This window comes from Anas platyrhynchos, chromosome Z (assembly GCF_047663525.1).
Source record: "Anas platyrhynchos isolate ZD024472 breed Pekin duck chromosome Z, IASCAAS_PekinDuck_T2T, whole genome shotgun sequence".
Classification (NCBI taxonomy): Eukaryota; Metazoa; Chordata; class Aves; order Anseriformes; family Anatidae; genus Anas; species Anas platyrhynchos.
In genome coordinates, this window is record NC_092621.1 from 30,512,893 (window position 1) to 30,526,590 (window position 13,698).

At 36.9% G+C, this 13,698-nt stretch overlaps 1 protein-coding gene across 4 annotated transcripts in view; it reads right to left on the bottom strand.

Moving 5' to 3' along the window:
* Nucleotides 1-13,698, bottom strand: part of BRD10 (bromodomain containing 10) — a 59,509-nt gene that overhangs the window by 11,082 nt on the left and 34,729 nt on the right. For 3 of the 4 annotated variants that reach the window (XM_038170245.2, XM_038170244.2, XM_038170246.2), the window contains one exon: nt 480-595. In XM_038170245.2, the coding sequence (XP_038026173.1) occupies nt 480-595 (116 nt within the window). The remainder of the gene's footprint in view (nt 1-479; nt 596-13,698) is intronic. The other variant, XM_027446137.3, reaches the window with a different exon arrangement.

Sequence of the window (13,698 nt, forward strand, 5' to 3'; positions counted from 1 at the left end):
CATTCTAAATTCACAGGGCTACAACCATGTTTTAAGAATTGACTTGAATTGCTTTGTGGAGAATTCAAAAGCAACCTATTTTGGTAGCTTTAGACAGTAGGCAGTCAGACTTAAAGTGTCATAAGAAGTCCTGGTCCAGTTATGTAGATACGGGTTTTCAGAATCATTTAGCCAAATAAACAGCAATAAAAATCCTAGTTGGATTGTGGTACAACTATTGAGATAGGCATACTTAAGGATTCCAGACCATTTTAGAGAAAAAAAAAAATATTAGGAGTTAAACTTTACTTAGAGACACTTAGTCTGGAACATAAAATAATCCTTTCATCTAAAGTATTGACAATGCCTCCCTCCTATCTTCAAAGTATATTCACTTAGTTTATTTGAGAAGCAAACTAACATTGATTAGCTTTAAAAAGATTCACTTTGTTCTGTTTCACATCCCATGCACTATTGTTAAAAAAAGAGCAGCTAATTACCTGTTCCTTTGAAATGCTTTCATAAGCTTTGGTTCCCATGGTAACAGTTCATTAAGCAGTCGTATCAACGTACCATGCAATTCCTTTACTGCTTGCTTCCGGTGGTACCATCTTCCCTGAAAACATAAACACCATTTATTTATCATTGCATTACACTTGAATCTTGTTTTTGTGTATTAATCCTACACTAATCATGGTACATGTTAATACAACATAGAAAGAAACCAACTGAAAGAAAATGTTAGTGAGTTTCACTTAGTCTATCTACCCCTAGCGTATATAAGATGAATGTGTATTTCCACGTTTTTATGCTACAGAGAGATAATATACTAGTTAAGAAAGTAATACTGTAAAGATGTTAGTTTTTTATAGCCAAAACTTAAAATCAAAGCAGAATCTTAAAAAAACACTAAGTTTTTAAATTCACTTATGCTGGTAACTAACAAATGTATTAGTCTATTTCATACCAAAAATGTATTTACATTTTTAGTAGGTAGAAACAAAATTCCTACAGGAAATCTTAGAATAATTTCATTTAAAGCAAATGATACAATTTATATTATTATTTGCAAAAACAATTTACTACAAATTTCAGGGAGAAAAATCACAGTTTTTGCATTATAATTTTTCAATTTATTCAAAGTTTTAGATAAAAGAATTTTTAATAGATATGTACTGCAACTTGGTTGTTTATGAAACAGCAGGCTATGGACAACAATTTCCAGCTCTAAAGCCTTAAGTTTTTAACTCATGTAATTAAAACTTATTTTCTTATCCAAATTGAAATATGTCATCTTATGATCTTCCATAGAGAATTTCTAGAGAATTGCTTGTTAAGTCTGGAAAGGCTGAATGAGGATAAAAGATAATGGGAAAAAAAAAAATAGAGTGTATATACACAGCACTATTTTTTTTTTCCTCATTTAAATAGGCAAAATACAATATGGGAAAAAAACCCACATAGTGGTCACAATATGACAAAACATCTTTCTTAACAATCTTAGACACATATACATTCCTCTTAAGTATTTTTTCCAAGTAGTAGTTCTCTGGTTTATTACATAAGCAAATGAACAAGGCATATTTTTACATTAAAATTTCAATCCTGGATATGAGGAGAGCAGACTTCAGGCTGCTCAGGGAACTAGTTATTAAGGTCCCCTGGGAAACTGCTTTTGAAGGCACTAGAGTCCATCAGGGCTGGTCACTTTTTATTAGCCATCTCTTAAGAGTGCAGGAGCAGGCAGTTCCAAAGTACTAGAAGTCAAGCAAGCAGGGCAGAAAGCTGGCTCAGCTAAGAGGGATCTTTTTCTAGAACTTAGGTGGAAAAGGAAAGTGTATGGATATTGTAAGCAAGGTCAAGTGACACAGTAAAACTACAGAGACACAGAGATGCTGTTTGCCACTGTAGGGATAAATTCAGTGCAGCTAAAGTTCAGTTAGAGTTGAAGCTGGTCAGTAGTGCATGGGACAACAAAAATGGCGTTTTTAAGTATGTTAACAGCAAAAGGATGACCAGGACAATATTGGCCCATACTGGATGAGGCTAGTCACCTTACAAATAGGGATGTAGGCAAGGCAGAGACACTTAATGCCTTCTTCACCTCTTCTTTAGCACCGATGCTGAGTCCTAGGACCTGTGGAGCCCTGAGCTAGAGGACTGTGACTGCAGTAAAAACTCCCAGCTATCTCTGAACTTCTGCAGGACTTGCTGCTCCAGATGAACGCACTAAGTCTATGGAGCCCCATGGGATTCAACCCAGAGTACTCAAAGAGCAGGCTGATGTCATCACAAAATCTCTTTCAAACATTTGTCAATAGTCCTGGTACTCTGGAGAGGTCCCAGTTGACTGGAAGCTGGCAAGTGTGGTTCCAGCTTTTAAGAAGGGTAAGAAAAAAGATTCAGGTAATTACAGGCTTGTCAGTCTCAGTTCAGTGCCAGGTAAAGTTATGGAGAAGATTATTCTAGGAGTTAAACACCTGAAAGACAAAGCAGTCAGTGCTCATAGCCAGCACAGGTTCAAGGGGGAAAATTCTGTTTAACTAAATTAATTTCCTTTTACAAGATCACCCACTTAGTCAACCAATCGAAGCAGTAGACCTGATCTTTTTGGATTTCAGCAAAGCTTTTGATACTGTCTCTCACTGTATCCTTCTGGACAAATTGTCCAGCATACACCTAGACAGTTACATAATGCAATGTATGAAAATTGGCTGATGGGTTGGGCTCAAATGGATTACATAAAACTGATGGACAGTTACTAGTGGGGTTCTGCAGGGCTCTGTTCTGGGGCTGGTTTAATTATTATTTTTTTTTTAGGAATGATCTGGACACAGGACTCAAACTCATACTAAGTAAATTCCATATGATAATAAGCTAGGACCTGTTGAGAGGCCTTGCAGAGAGATCTTGACAAATTAGAGCTGGGCAATCACCAAATGTATGAAACTTAAGAGCAAGTGCCAGATTTTGCACCTGTGCTGGGGCAGTCCTTGATTATGTACAGACTGGAGGATGAGAGGCCAGCAAACAGCCCCAGTATGAGGGATCTAGGGGTTTTGGTCAATGGTAAAATGAATGTGAGTCAACTGGGGTGCATCAAGCACAGCACTGCTAGCTGGTCAAGGGAAGTGATTGTCCTGCTCTACTCTGTGCCAGTGAAGCTTCACCTCAAGTACAGCGTGTATTTTGGGTGCCACAATTTAAGATGGACATAAAACTACTGGAGTGTCCTAAGGAGGGTTACACAGATGGTGAATGGTCTGGAGGGGAAGACGTGTGAGGAGCAGCTGAGGCCCCTTGGTTTGCTCAGCCCTGAGCAGAGCAGGCTGAGGGGAGGCCTCATGGTGGCCTGCAGCTCCCTCACGAGGGGAGCGGAAGAGCAGGCGCTGAGCTCTGCTCTCTGGGGACAGCGACAGGACCCAAGGCGACGGCATGGAGCTGGGACAGGGGAGGGTCAGGCTGGGGGTTAGGGAGAGGTTCTGTACCCAGAAGGTGGTTGGGAACTGGGACAGGCTCCCCAGGGCAGTAGGCACAGTACCAAGCCTGCTGGAGATCAAGAAGCACGTGGACAATGATCTCAGATGTATGGTTTAATTTTTAGGTAGTCCTGTTAGACTTAATGATCTTTGTGGGTCCCTTAAACTCATGACATTCTGTGATTTAGTGATATATGAACAGCTACAAAAAGAGATATGGTATGCTATAGTACTTTTGCCGTTCTAAGTAATTCAGTGCATTTTACATAAATGAGGATTCATTACATCCGTTGACTTGTCAGAGATGTTAAGAAAATAAAGAGACTACAGTTCTGCAAGAAAAAGAAGCAAGACTTGGGAACCTATGTATTTGATACATATCTTCAGCTTTTGATAAACAGCTTCCTGTGGTCCAGCGCACAAAGAAACCTATGGAAGAAAAGGCTGGACGAAGCTCAACTTGTCTGCCATCCAACAGTCTGTAATAATGACTTTTCTATGGACCGTGGAATAATTCCTTTCTACAAATTTCAGCTGATCTCTACAATGCGCAGCAGGGCCAATCAGGCTGAATGCTTGTTTGAAGACCAGGTATCTTATTTATAAGTAATCATTTACATGTTACATAGCAAAATGAACAGCTACCCCTTCAAATTCTTTGATTAAAATTAAAAAATCAGAAGGTTTTAACTAGGAAATTATGCCCCATTACCACATAACAATTAGTGCTGAGCCCACAGGCAACCCAGGAAACTGCTCTAATTTTCCCCACTTGTGGCCAGTCATAATTTGCACATGTAATACACTGCAGCATAAAACCTGCCACTGAGCACTGCAACAGGAAAATAGCCTTTGTGTATACTGCAGCCTACCAAATCAATATCACCTCTTAATACTAGCAGTCAACAGAATTAATTGCTAATTTATGAGAGAACTACGTGCACAGATTTATCTTTCCAGTAAAGTATATAAAATATTTCACAGAGTTTTAAGTGATTGATTATACACTACATAGTATCAGTGGATTATGTCAAAACAAAAAATAACTGTCAGAATATAGAAATGCTGTACATGATCTGATATAGCAAAGAATAGGATGTGTGAAAAAATGTATTAAAATGACTACAGAGTAAAAATCAACAAGACATGGTGAATTTTTAAGAAACTCATTTATTGTTAAATAAGATTTGGTTTATACAGGAAAACAAAACAAAACAAAACAAAAAAACTGTATCTATGAGCCAGATAAATACTAGCTGAATCACTGAGTAAACTTCAAAGTGATATCTGTATCATGCATTGAATAGCCGGACACAAGTAGAAGGCTTAATCAAGAATAGACCTCAGAACTTTACCGCCTTCATTATCACGTAAAGGAAAGCTCTTTTTTTTTAGAGGTCACATTTCTCCTTGTTTAAAAAAAAAAAAAAAAAAAAAAGGCAAAAAATACACACAATTCTAGTGATAGTTTTTTAATGAAAATTATTGTCCTCTACTTACCATCTCTAGAAAACCCGATTTGATTCCCAATCATTTTTATGCAATTATGTAAATACATATTAACAAATTTATTAATTATTTTCCTGTATTTCAACTACTCACTTTTTTACTGGGGTTTAGTAGTTGGCAGTAAATCTGGTAGTGACAACACACAGAAATTAGAGTATCTTTTCCTCAGAAAGAATATCCTTCCCTCAGAAACAGCCACGGTGCAGAACATATAGGGACCAAAAAGTTTGGAAAAATAAATCCTTATTTTTTCAATAACTGTAGTTCAGTTCAATCAGCTATCGTTCCTTAAATTTTAAAATATAAAAAGGGAAATAAAAAATGTCTACAAGCTTGAGACACATCACTACAAAATTTAGCATTACGTTTGTTATGCGATTTAATTCTCTAATATAGTGTCCTGGTTTCAGCTGGGATAGAGTACATTGAGTTTCTTCACAGAAGCTGGTAGGGTGCTGTGTTTTGGATATCTGATGAAAATTGTGGTGATAAAACACTGATGTTTTAGATGTTGCAGGGCAGTGCTGACTGGAAAATGGACTTTTCAGCTTCTCGTGATGCCCTGCCAGCAAAGAGGTTGAGGAGACACAAAGAGCTGGGAAGGGACGTAGCCAGGACAGGTGACCCAAACCAACCCAAGGAATATTCTATACCATATGACATCGTGATCAGCAATAAAACTGGGGGGAGAAGCCTGAGGGCAGGGCACTGCCATTGCTCAGGGACTGGCTGAGCATCAGTTAGATGGTGGTGAGCAGCTGCGGTGTACATCACTTACTTTGTGTATTCTTTTCTTTTTTTTCCTCTCCTCTTTCTCTCCTATTAAACTGCCCTAAACTCATGAGTTTTGTTTTGTTTTTCCATGCTTTTCTCCCTCTGGTGTGCATGAGTGAGTGAATGGTTGTGTGGTGCTTAACTGCCTGCTGGGTTAAACTACAACACATAGTCTTGTGATTTTCCAATAAAAAAGCAAATCAATGATTGATGAAGCTATGACCTAGCTCCCTACTTCAGCAATATGTAGCAGCCTACTTTCTACGCAACATAAACTTCCCTTTACAAATATTTATGTATAAATATTTATGTATAAAATGGCCACAAATTGAAGCTCAGGAAGTTTAGGATGGACTTTAGAAACTGTATTTTTATCAGAAACCAATGGCATTAGAACAGGTTGTCCAGAAAAGCTGCTGAGTTGCCATTCCTTCATGTTTTCAAAATTCCACTCAGAAGGCCTCGGTTGACCTACTGAAACAATAGCAGTAGTGCTGCTTCAAGGTCCATGAAATTTGAAGGTGTCTCTTCAAATGTCAGACTAGAGGATTTCTTAAGGTGAAAGATAAAGCCTCTGAATATGAACTGATGTGCTAATGGGATCAACAAATGAATAGAATGCAGCATCGTGTTGCTTTCATAGTTCTGCTTGACTTTCTTGGAGTCAGACTTGATGATTGCTGTGGGTCCTGTCCAACTCAGGATACTCTACAATTCTATGATCTCAGGGGCAAAAAGTTGCTTGTAAGCACAGAATAGCATGACCTTTCTACTCAGAGTAATCAAAATACAGTTGCCCATGAAAATCCATGGTGAGTGGTTTAGTTGAACAGCAGCGTTTATACAACTGTGTAGCTATTACAGCTCCATGGTTCAGTCCTCTCATCAATGAGGGGTACGCAGAGATGGAGATCTGGATGTACTACCTTCCAGTGTATACGAACTTCAACAACACTTTATTAGTAGACATGGAATACAAATACACAAGTATCTCAACTCAAGACGGTCTTTACTGGAAAAAAGGTCTTTCCTTATCAATGAAAGGCTTGCTCTTAATACATATGAAGGAGTTGTTCCCCTTCAGTTTAGTTGAGCTAATTCTCAGTTTGCTAAGCTTTTACAGCCTACACTCCAAACTGATTATTTATGCAGAAATATCCAGTGACTAACTTGGATGTGCACAGAATTACATTCTTATGTTGCTGGTAATTCACATTGCCAATAGCACTGCTTCTATACTGCTGTTTGACTATATGACTGCTACTTATGGTCTTGTTTCAAATGCAACACATGGTACTAACAGCACAGCAAACAAGATAAAAGGGCCTAGACTAAGGCCAAGTACAAAATGTAACCTGAAGCTGTGTTAAGCTACAACTAAATTTTGTAATTTTTTAAATGCAAGCACAACGAAAAAAAAATCAGAAATGTGTTGAATGTTTCCACATAAGCCAGGAGAGACATTCAACACATTCTCAACTGAAAACTTACCTTTTAAAATTAGGTTTCTGACATCCAGAGCAGCCAGGGAATGCTGACTCCACTCTCCGTGATGTCCCAACATACACTATTCTGGCATATTCATCATGGAACCCCAAAGCAGACTGGAGCCAGGATATTGGTATATGGGGTAAGGACTGAACTTCATAAGGGAGTTTTTGTTTTGTTTTTTAAATAAACACACACACACACAACCACAATATTATGCAGTTTTATAAGGTTTTCTTTAGTCTTTACTTTATATCCTGGGGATATAAAATAAAGAAATTAGAAATCTTATAAAACCATGCAATATTGTTGAAAAGGGGTGGTGGTGGAGGGAGAAAACTTACCTTACCCTTAATAGGCCTGCTCCATTCTGCAGCGGGGTTCTGTGGTATGTGTGACATCACCAGTCTACCGTTTTCTAGTGATGTCACACGGAGAGGGAGTTGATGATCTGCAGCTGCTTTGGACATCAGATACCTAAAGAAAAGAGATTAATAACTTTTTCAATTCAGAGATGGATTGATATTGAATGCTGTTATTAACCAACTTACAGGCCGACTACTAGAATTTCAGACACTTCAGTGGAAGCTTTGACTAAATAAGAATGAATGATACGGTCACTTGTGCTATACAAACTCATCTATAATTGAATGCGCTTTCATTTTGAAAAAGCTTGGAGTTACTTTCTATAGTTGAAGTTCCTGCAAGTCAATAACTTGTATTTACCCTAGGCAACGTTATTCTGAATTTTTTATCTACCATCTGCTAACCTCTGATTTTATTAGAGGACTGGGATGGAGTCAGGAAGAATGACTGGTAGTAAATCATAAAACAAACTCACTCATGACATCTCTTTATTGATCATCTTTTTGAGCATTTACCTGTAACTAATTAAAAGACTGGTGAACACTTTATGTCAACCCTCAAAATTTTGTGGCTTTTTTTTGGTAAGATTTCAGCTTGCACTTTCATGATGTGAATCCAGTCAAATCAAGCTATAGCCTGAAATGGTATCCTAAACTCTTATTAATAATTGCAAACAAACAGACTGGCAAAAACAAACAAACAAAACCACCACCCCACCACAAAAACAAACAAAACAAAGCAAAACAAAACAAAACAAAAAAGCCCACAACAACACAAGAGCACAAAAATAAGTTTCTTGCTACAGGACGTGTCTTTATCTCATGATTTAGCTCATTACTGTGAAATGACTCTTCAGACATTCAGCCATGTCCTAATTTTCTTCGGGCAAAATTACAACATGATGATCAGTGCATTGATTATCTCCCACATTTAAAACTATAAAACACAAAAATGCAGGATAAAGTTTATCATCAGCATATTCAAAGAACCATAGACAGGCTTGGGTTGGAAGGGACCTTAAAGATCACCTAGTTCCAACTCAGCTGCCATTGGCAGAGACGCCACCCAATAGATCAAATTGGCCAAAGCTCCATCTAGCCTTGGGCCTTAAACACCTCCAAGGGATGGGGCATCCACAACATCTCTGGGCAACCTGTTCCAGTGCCTCACCATCCTTATAGTGAAGAATTTCCTCCTAACGTCTAATCTAAATCTATCCTTTTATTTAGTTATCCTTATACTTAGTTTAAGACCATTCCTCCTTGTCCAATCATTATCTACCTGAGTAAAGAGTCCTTCTCCATCTTTTTTATAAGACCCCTTTAAGTATTTATCTTACTATCTTTGCCAAACTAACTCAGAAGACAAATTACATACCACTGAATTGTCACATTTTGCTGTTAATTATAAGAAATTCAAGATATTAATTAATTTATACTTCTGTGACTCATGAAGAAACTGGATGCATGCAGTAGCTTAAGCTGTTTAAAAAAGCTGATGTTCCTTTTAACTAATTAAGAATCTCATCTGACTTTCATATAGCTGAATTTTTCATCTTTCTTAACTCTGTATATATATATATTTCACTATCCTTCAACTGAACACCTTAAAATCAACTGTTTTATTTCAACTATGTGTACTGATAGGAATGCCTTGCATGCTTTTTCAAAATAATATACTAACTGACCGAAATCCAAAGCACTATGAAATGTCCTGAATACACTGCAGTATCTCTATGATGAAAACATTCCATATTAAATGTATGAGTATCTATTTGTATCTTTGATGCAGAACTCACACCTTTACATCTGGAATTTTAAAAGATAAATGATAGAAGTGGCTTAGGTGAAGCATCTTAGCATACATTTATTGGAGGACTAGCCTAGAAACTAGGAAAGGCATGAAAAATGATGGGATGTTAAGAGAAAACAGCTGTGAAAAAATACACCTAATACAGGGAGCAACAGAGGTACTGGAGAAGCTACGAAAAACACGAGACTAAGACAAAAATACAGAAAGCTAATGAAATAAGCATAAGCCAGGAATTGCAGAGAAGTAATTGTTGCGGGAAATCTTTCAAAATTTGAAGCCTATAATTGGCTATATTCCTTCATGGCAAGCAAATAATTAGCTGCTTGAATTTCCAAAAGCTCCACATGCTCATTTTCATCTCAGGACTATAAGAAATAGCACGAACATAAATGTGAATTTCAAAACCTTATTTCAGACTCCAAACTCAATGTTTTGAGTTATAGCAGTGTTTTTAAAGATGCAGACAAGCCAGGAAGAAGCAATAACAGAGTATTCGAAAGCCAGTAAAGTACAAATCAAGTTTTTAGGACAAAGAATGGAAAAAGAGTATGTTAGATATTTTGCACAAGAAGATGCATAGTGATACAGAACCTGAGATGAAATTAAAATATTATGTTTCAGCTGCAAGACTACAACTAGATCTATTATGTTATTCCATTAAAGATTTAGGATAAGGATCCCCTCATCTAAAGTTTAAATCAAAAGCATACACAGATTTCTCAGACAGTATAATTATCTGTTTGCATGTATATTAGTATAAATATAAAACTATGCAAACAAGTATAACAGAGAACTCCTTACATCCCAAATTGTCAAGCAAAGTGCATATTTCACTGAGGAAGAGTAGAAGAATTGGGAGAAGGAAGTCCACCTCATGCTAACAAGTGAAGAAAATTTAACCCAGTACCAACAAATTTTCCACTGAACCCAAATGAGAAGACACTATATTTTTTTTCCACCTTACGATTTGTAAAGTTGGTGTATGAATCACAGAAATACTAGTAAAAGCCCTAATCTATTTTTGGTGGTTGCATATGTTTCCACCAAGCATTCTTGGGAATTGTTGTTCAGTCTTGTTCAAACACAGTTCCCCTACTAAACGTTTTCAAACAGATGGCAATATTGCCCATTTCTTTACTAAATACATTTCTAAAATTCTTCCTCTGCGTATTTAGTAAATTAGCCATTTTGCATTATTTCTGCTATATATCTTTTTTTTTTTTTTTTTTGAATTAATGCGTGGCAGTGAAAAAAAGTCAGTCTCTTCTCGTATTTTGGATACTTCCATTTCCTATGAACACATTGAACAACAACAATAAAAAGACACTGTTCCATCATACTGTCCTGGCTCAATGTGGCTCAAATGGCTTTGAATAGTCTTGTGGATCCCACAAATGAATTTATGTCGGAAGTCCTAAATACTTCTGACCTGAACTGTTAGTTCCCCCCTTTTTTTGAACTCTGAATCTTCAGGTGCACTCCTAAATACAGATTTCTGCAGCTTATGAATTTAAGCTTGTATGAATTTAAGCTTGCAGAAAGCCTTAGTTTGTCTTCAGCACTTCTGATATTCATCTACTTAAAAGATATATCCACCCCTAAAGATAGACAAAGATGTTTACCTGGGTTAGGAAACACAACCACCTAATTTAAACCTTCAGAAACAACATTAGAAAACAGCAAAATCCAAAACCTTTACAAAAGAGGTTTTTATCTTTCTTATTACTACATCAAGAACACTAGAGTGTTACACACCTTTGCAAAACAGCAAAATCTTCGATCCTTTTCCTACAAACCCTGGCTAGTTGTCAACTTGGCTATCTCCTTTGACTAGCTAACTCTCCTTCCCCTCACCTTTGTCTGACTTTTCCTGTAGGGAGAGTCTGGCTTCCTACTCTGGAACATATTGCCCTTTATCATTTTAACCTTGTGTACTTAACTTCAGGAATCCTGGGCTCCAGTCTCTCTTCTCCCTCCACAGACATCTATGCAGTTACGAATCAGACTTGCATGCAATGATTCAAATCCAATGGCACTACCAACAAAATCTTGCATTTCAATAAACAATCTTTGAATGTTTATGCTCTCTTTGGACGATCTAAGCTCTAACATAGACATAGGACAGTGTCTAGAGTTAACTGATCTTGTCGCAACCCAGTGCACTTTACAACAAACACGCTTACTATAAAGTCAGGTTAAGAAATAACACCTGCCTCTGCAGACTTCTCTAAGCCCCAAATTTTCTATCTGATACAAGCATCTGCAATCTTGTCACAGTTTCATACTACACAATGGCGAGAGGAGATTAAAAAATACTCAAGTTCAGCTGTACTATACAACAGTTAAATACATACAACTGACTTACAGAATAGCTTAATTAACAGTTTCATGCAAAAATCAGATGACTGAAGAAGGTGATTATCTGAATGGCAGTAAAGAAATTTCTATTCACTCTGCAACCCTCCCTCATTTTACCTGACACAGCAGAAAACAGCAAAAAAAAAAAAAAAAAAAGGATTAAAAATTTCAGACTGTTAGTTGTTATCTTGCATACTCATCAGGACAAAAGGTGCTACTTTGCATTTCTTAATTAATTTACTAGTTAGAGCAAATGTCAAAGAGCTCCCATTCAAATGAACTGTCATGCTTATATATATATATACATTCTCAGCAAACATGAAGTAAAAATGGAGTATTTCAAGAGAATGATTTTTAGCCAACACTGTATTTCAGTTTCTCAGTTGTCTACTGACTAGTGATGGCTTTCGCTGCATCTTACCTATGATGGTATTAGCAACAAAACAGACAATTTTTATTAAAATCTAATTTTTCTTGTTGTAAGTTTTCTTTTCATATTCATTCCATTTTTACTATTGCTTTAAAATGAAAGGACATCACTTTTCAAATGTGACACAGAAACTTTAAGAAACACAGCAAAACATACTTTTTAAAAATATGTAAACTATATGAGTGTACACACACACAAATACACAAAAATGAGTAACACTTTTTTAATTAAAAAAAAAAGAAGTTCCTCACTTAAAACAAGTTCCTTACTTCCTGACTCTTCAGATACGCTAATTTGTAAAGGTGTCATTTGTTAACTGCCATTTTTTACTTGTCTTCTTTTTGGTTCCTATTAGCCTATCTCAGATTTTAGATCTTAGATTTCCTTTAAGGATGTAAAATTTTCTACATAGCAAAATAAAATCAAGAACTTTAGCCTTCAGATTATACTGACAATTTTAAGGCAGTCCATAAGGACTTAAGGGCTGGCCTACTGTAATTCCATAATTAAAAAACATAGTGCTCCATAATGACAAATACAGCAACATCAGAGAACAGTTTACAAGATAGAAATCTAAGATACTATTCTGACAATACCCAGCACTCAAAGCAATAGATGGCAGATCCAAATTACAGTTGTATTTCAGCAGCACACAAGGCTACTGAATAGAGTCAGGTACTACTTGAGTGCTGCCACCTTTCTGACTCACTTCCACACTGTATGGTGCATTTGACCTTCTGATGAAAACTTCAAAATATTCTCTGAGAATCATGAATAATGAGGGGAGAAAAATGAGATTTAGCACTGTGTACTTTCCTGTAAAGACAGACTAAAATAAAGACTAATATCTTCAGCAGTCACAAACAAATCTTTAAAACTACAATAACATATCACGTAATTTCAGAAAATGGTGATAGATTCTTTGCCCAGACTACACGAGGTGCCTTGTGGAAAGGTTCCATCCCTTTCAAAGGTACAAAAGAGACTTCACCTAAGGAGATGTCACCTCCTGAAGTCTCCTCTCAAGTCACAGTATGCCAACTTCCCTGTGGTTTTCCTTCTACAGCTCCTCACACAATGTTTGTGCCAGGACACATGCTTTATGACATGCACCAAAGCCAGAAGCCATTCTATATTAGACATTCTTGATGGAGCTACCCACCATCATTCTACAAAATGGTACACAGGGATTAGATTTCCTCCACTTGATGCAAATCCCTCAATTCCCCTTTATGCGTGTCCAGCTTTCTTTTTCCCATCTAAATACTCAAACAAATAACAATTCTGCCCAACATATTCTTTTCTCTCCATTGTGAAATTCATAAGGTAGTGAGGAATTATTTAGTAGCTGAACAGATAGAGAATTTTAGAGCAGCTCTGTTTTAGATTGTAATATCCCTAACAACTTCAGCTGCCACAAAAGAGCACTTCTCATGACAAAAGCAGTCCCACTTTCTTTTGTTCCCAGATGCTCACTCTTGTCCTTACAGCGACCCTTCAATC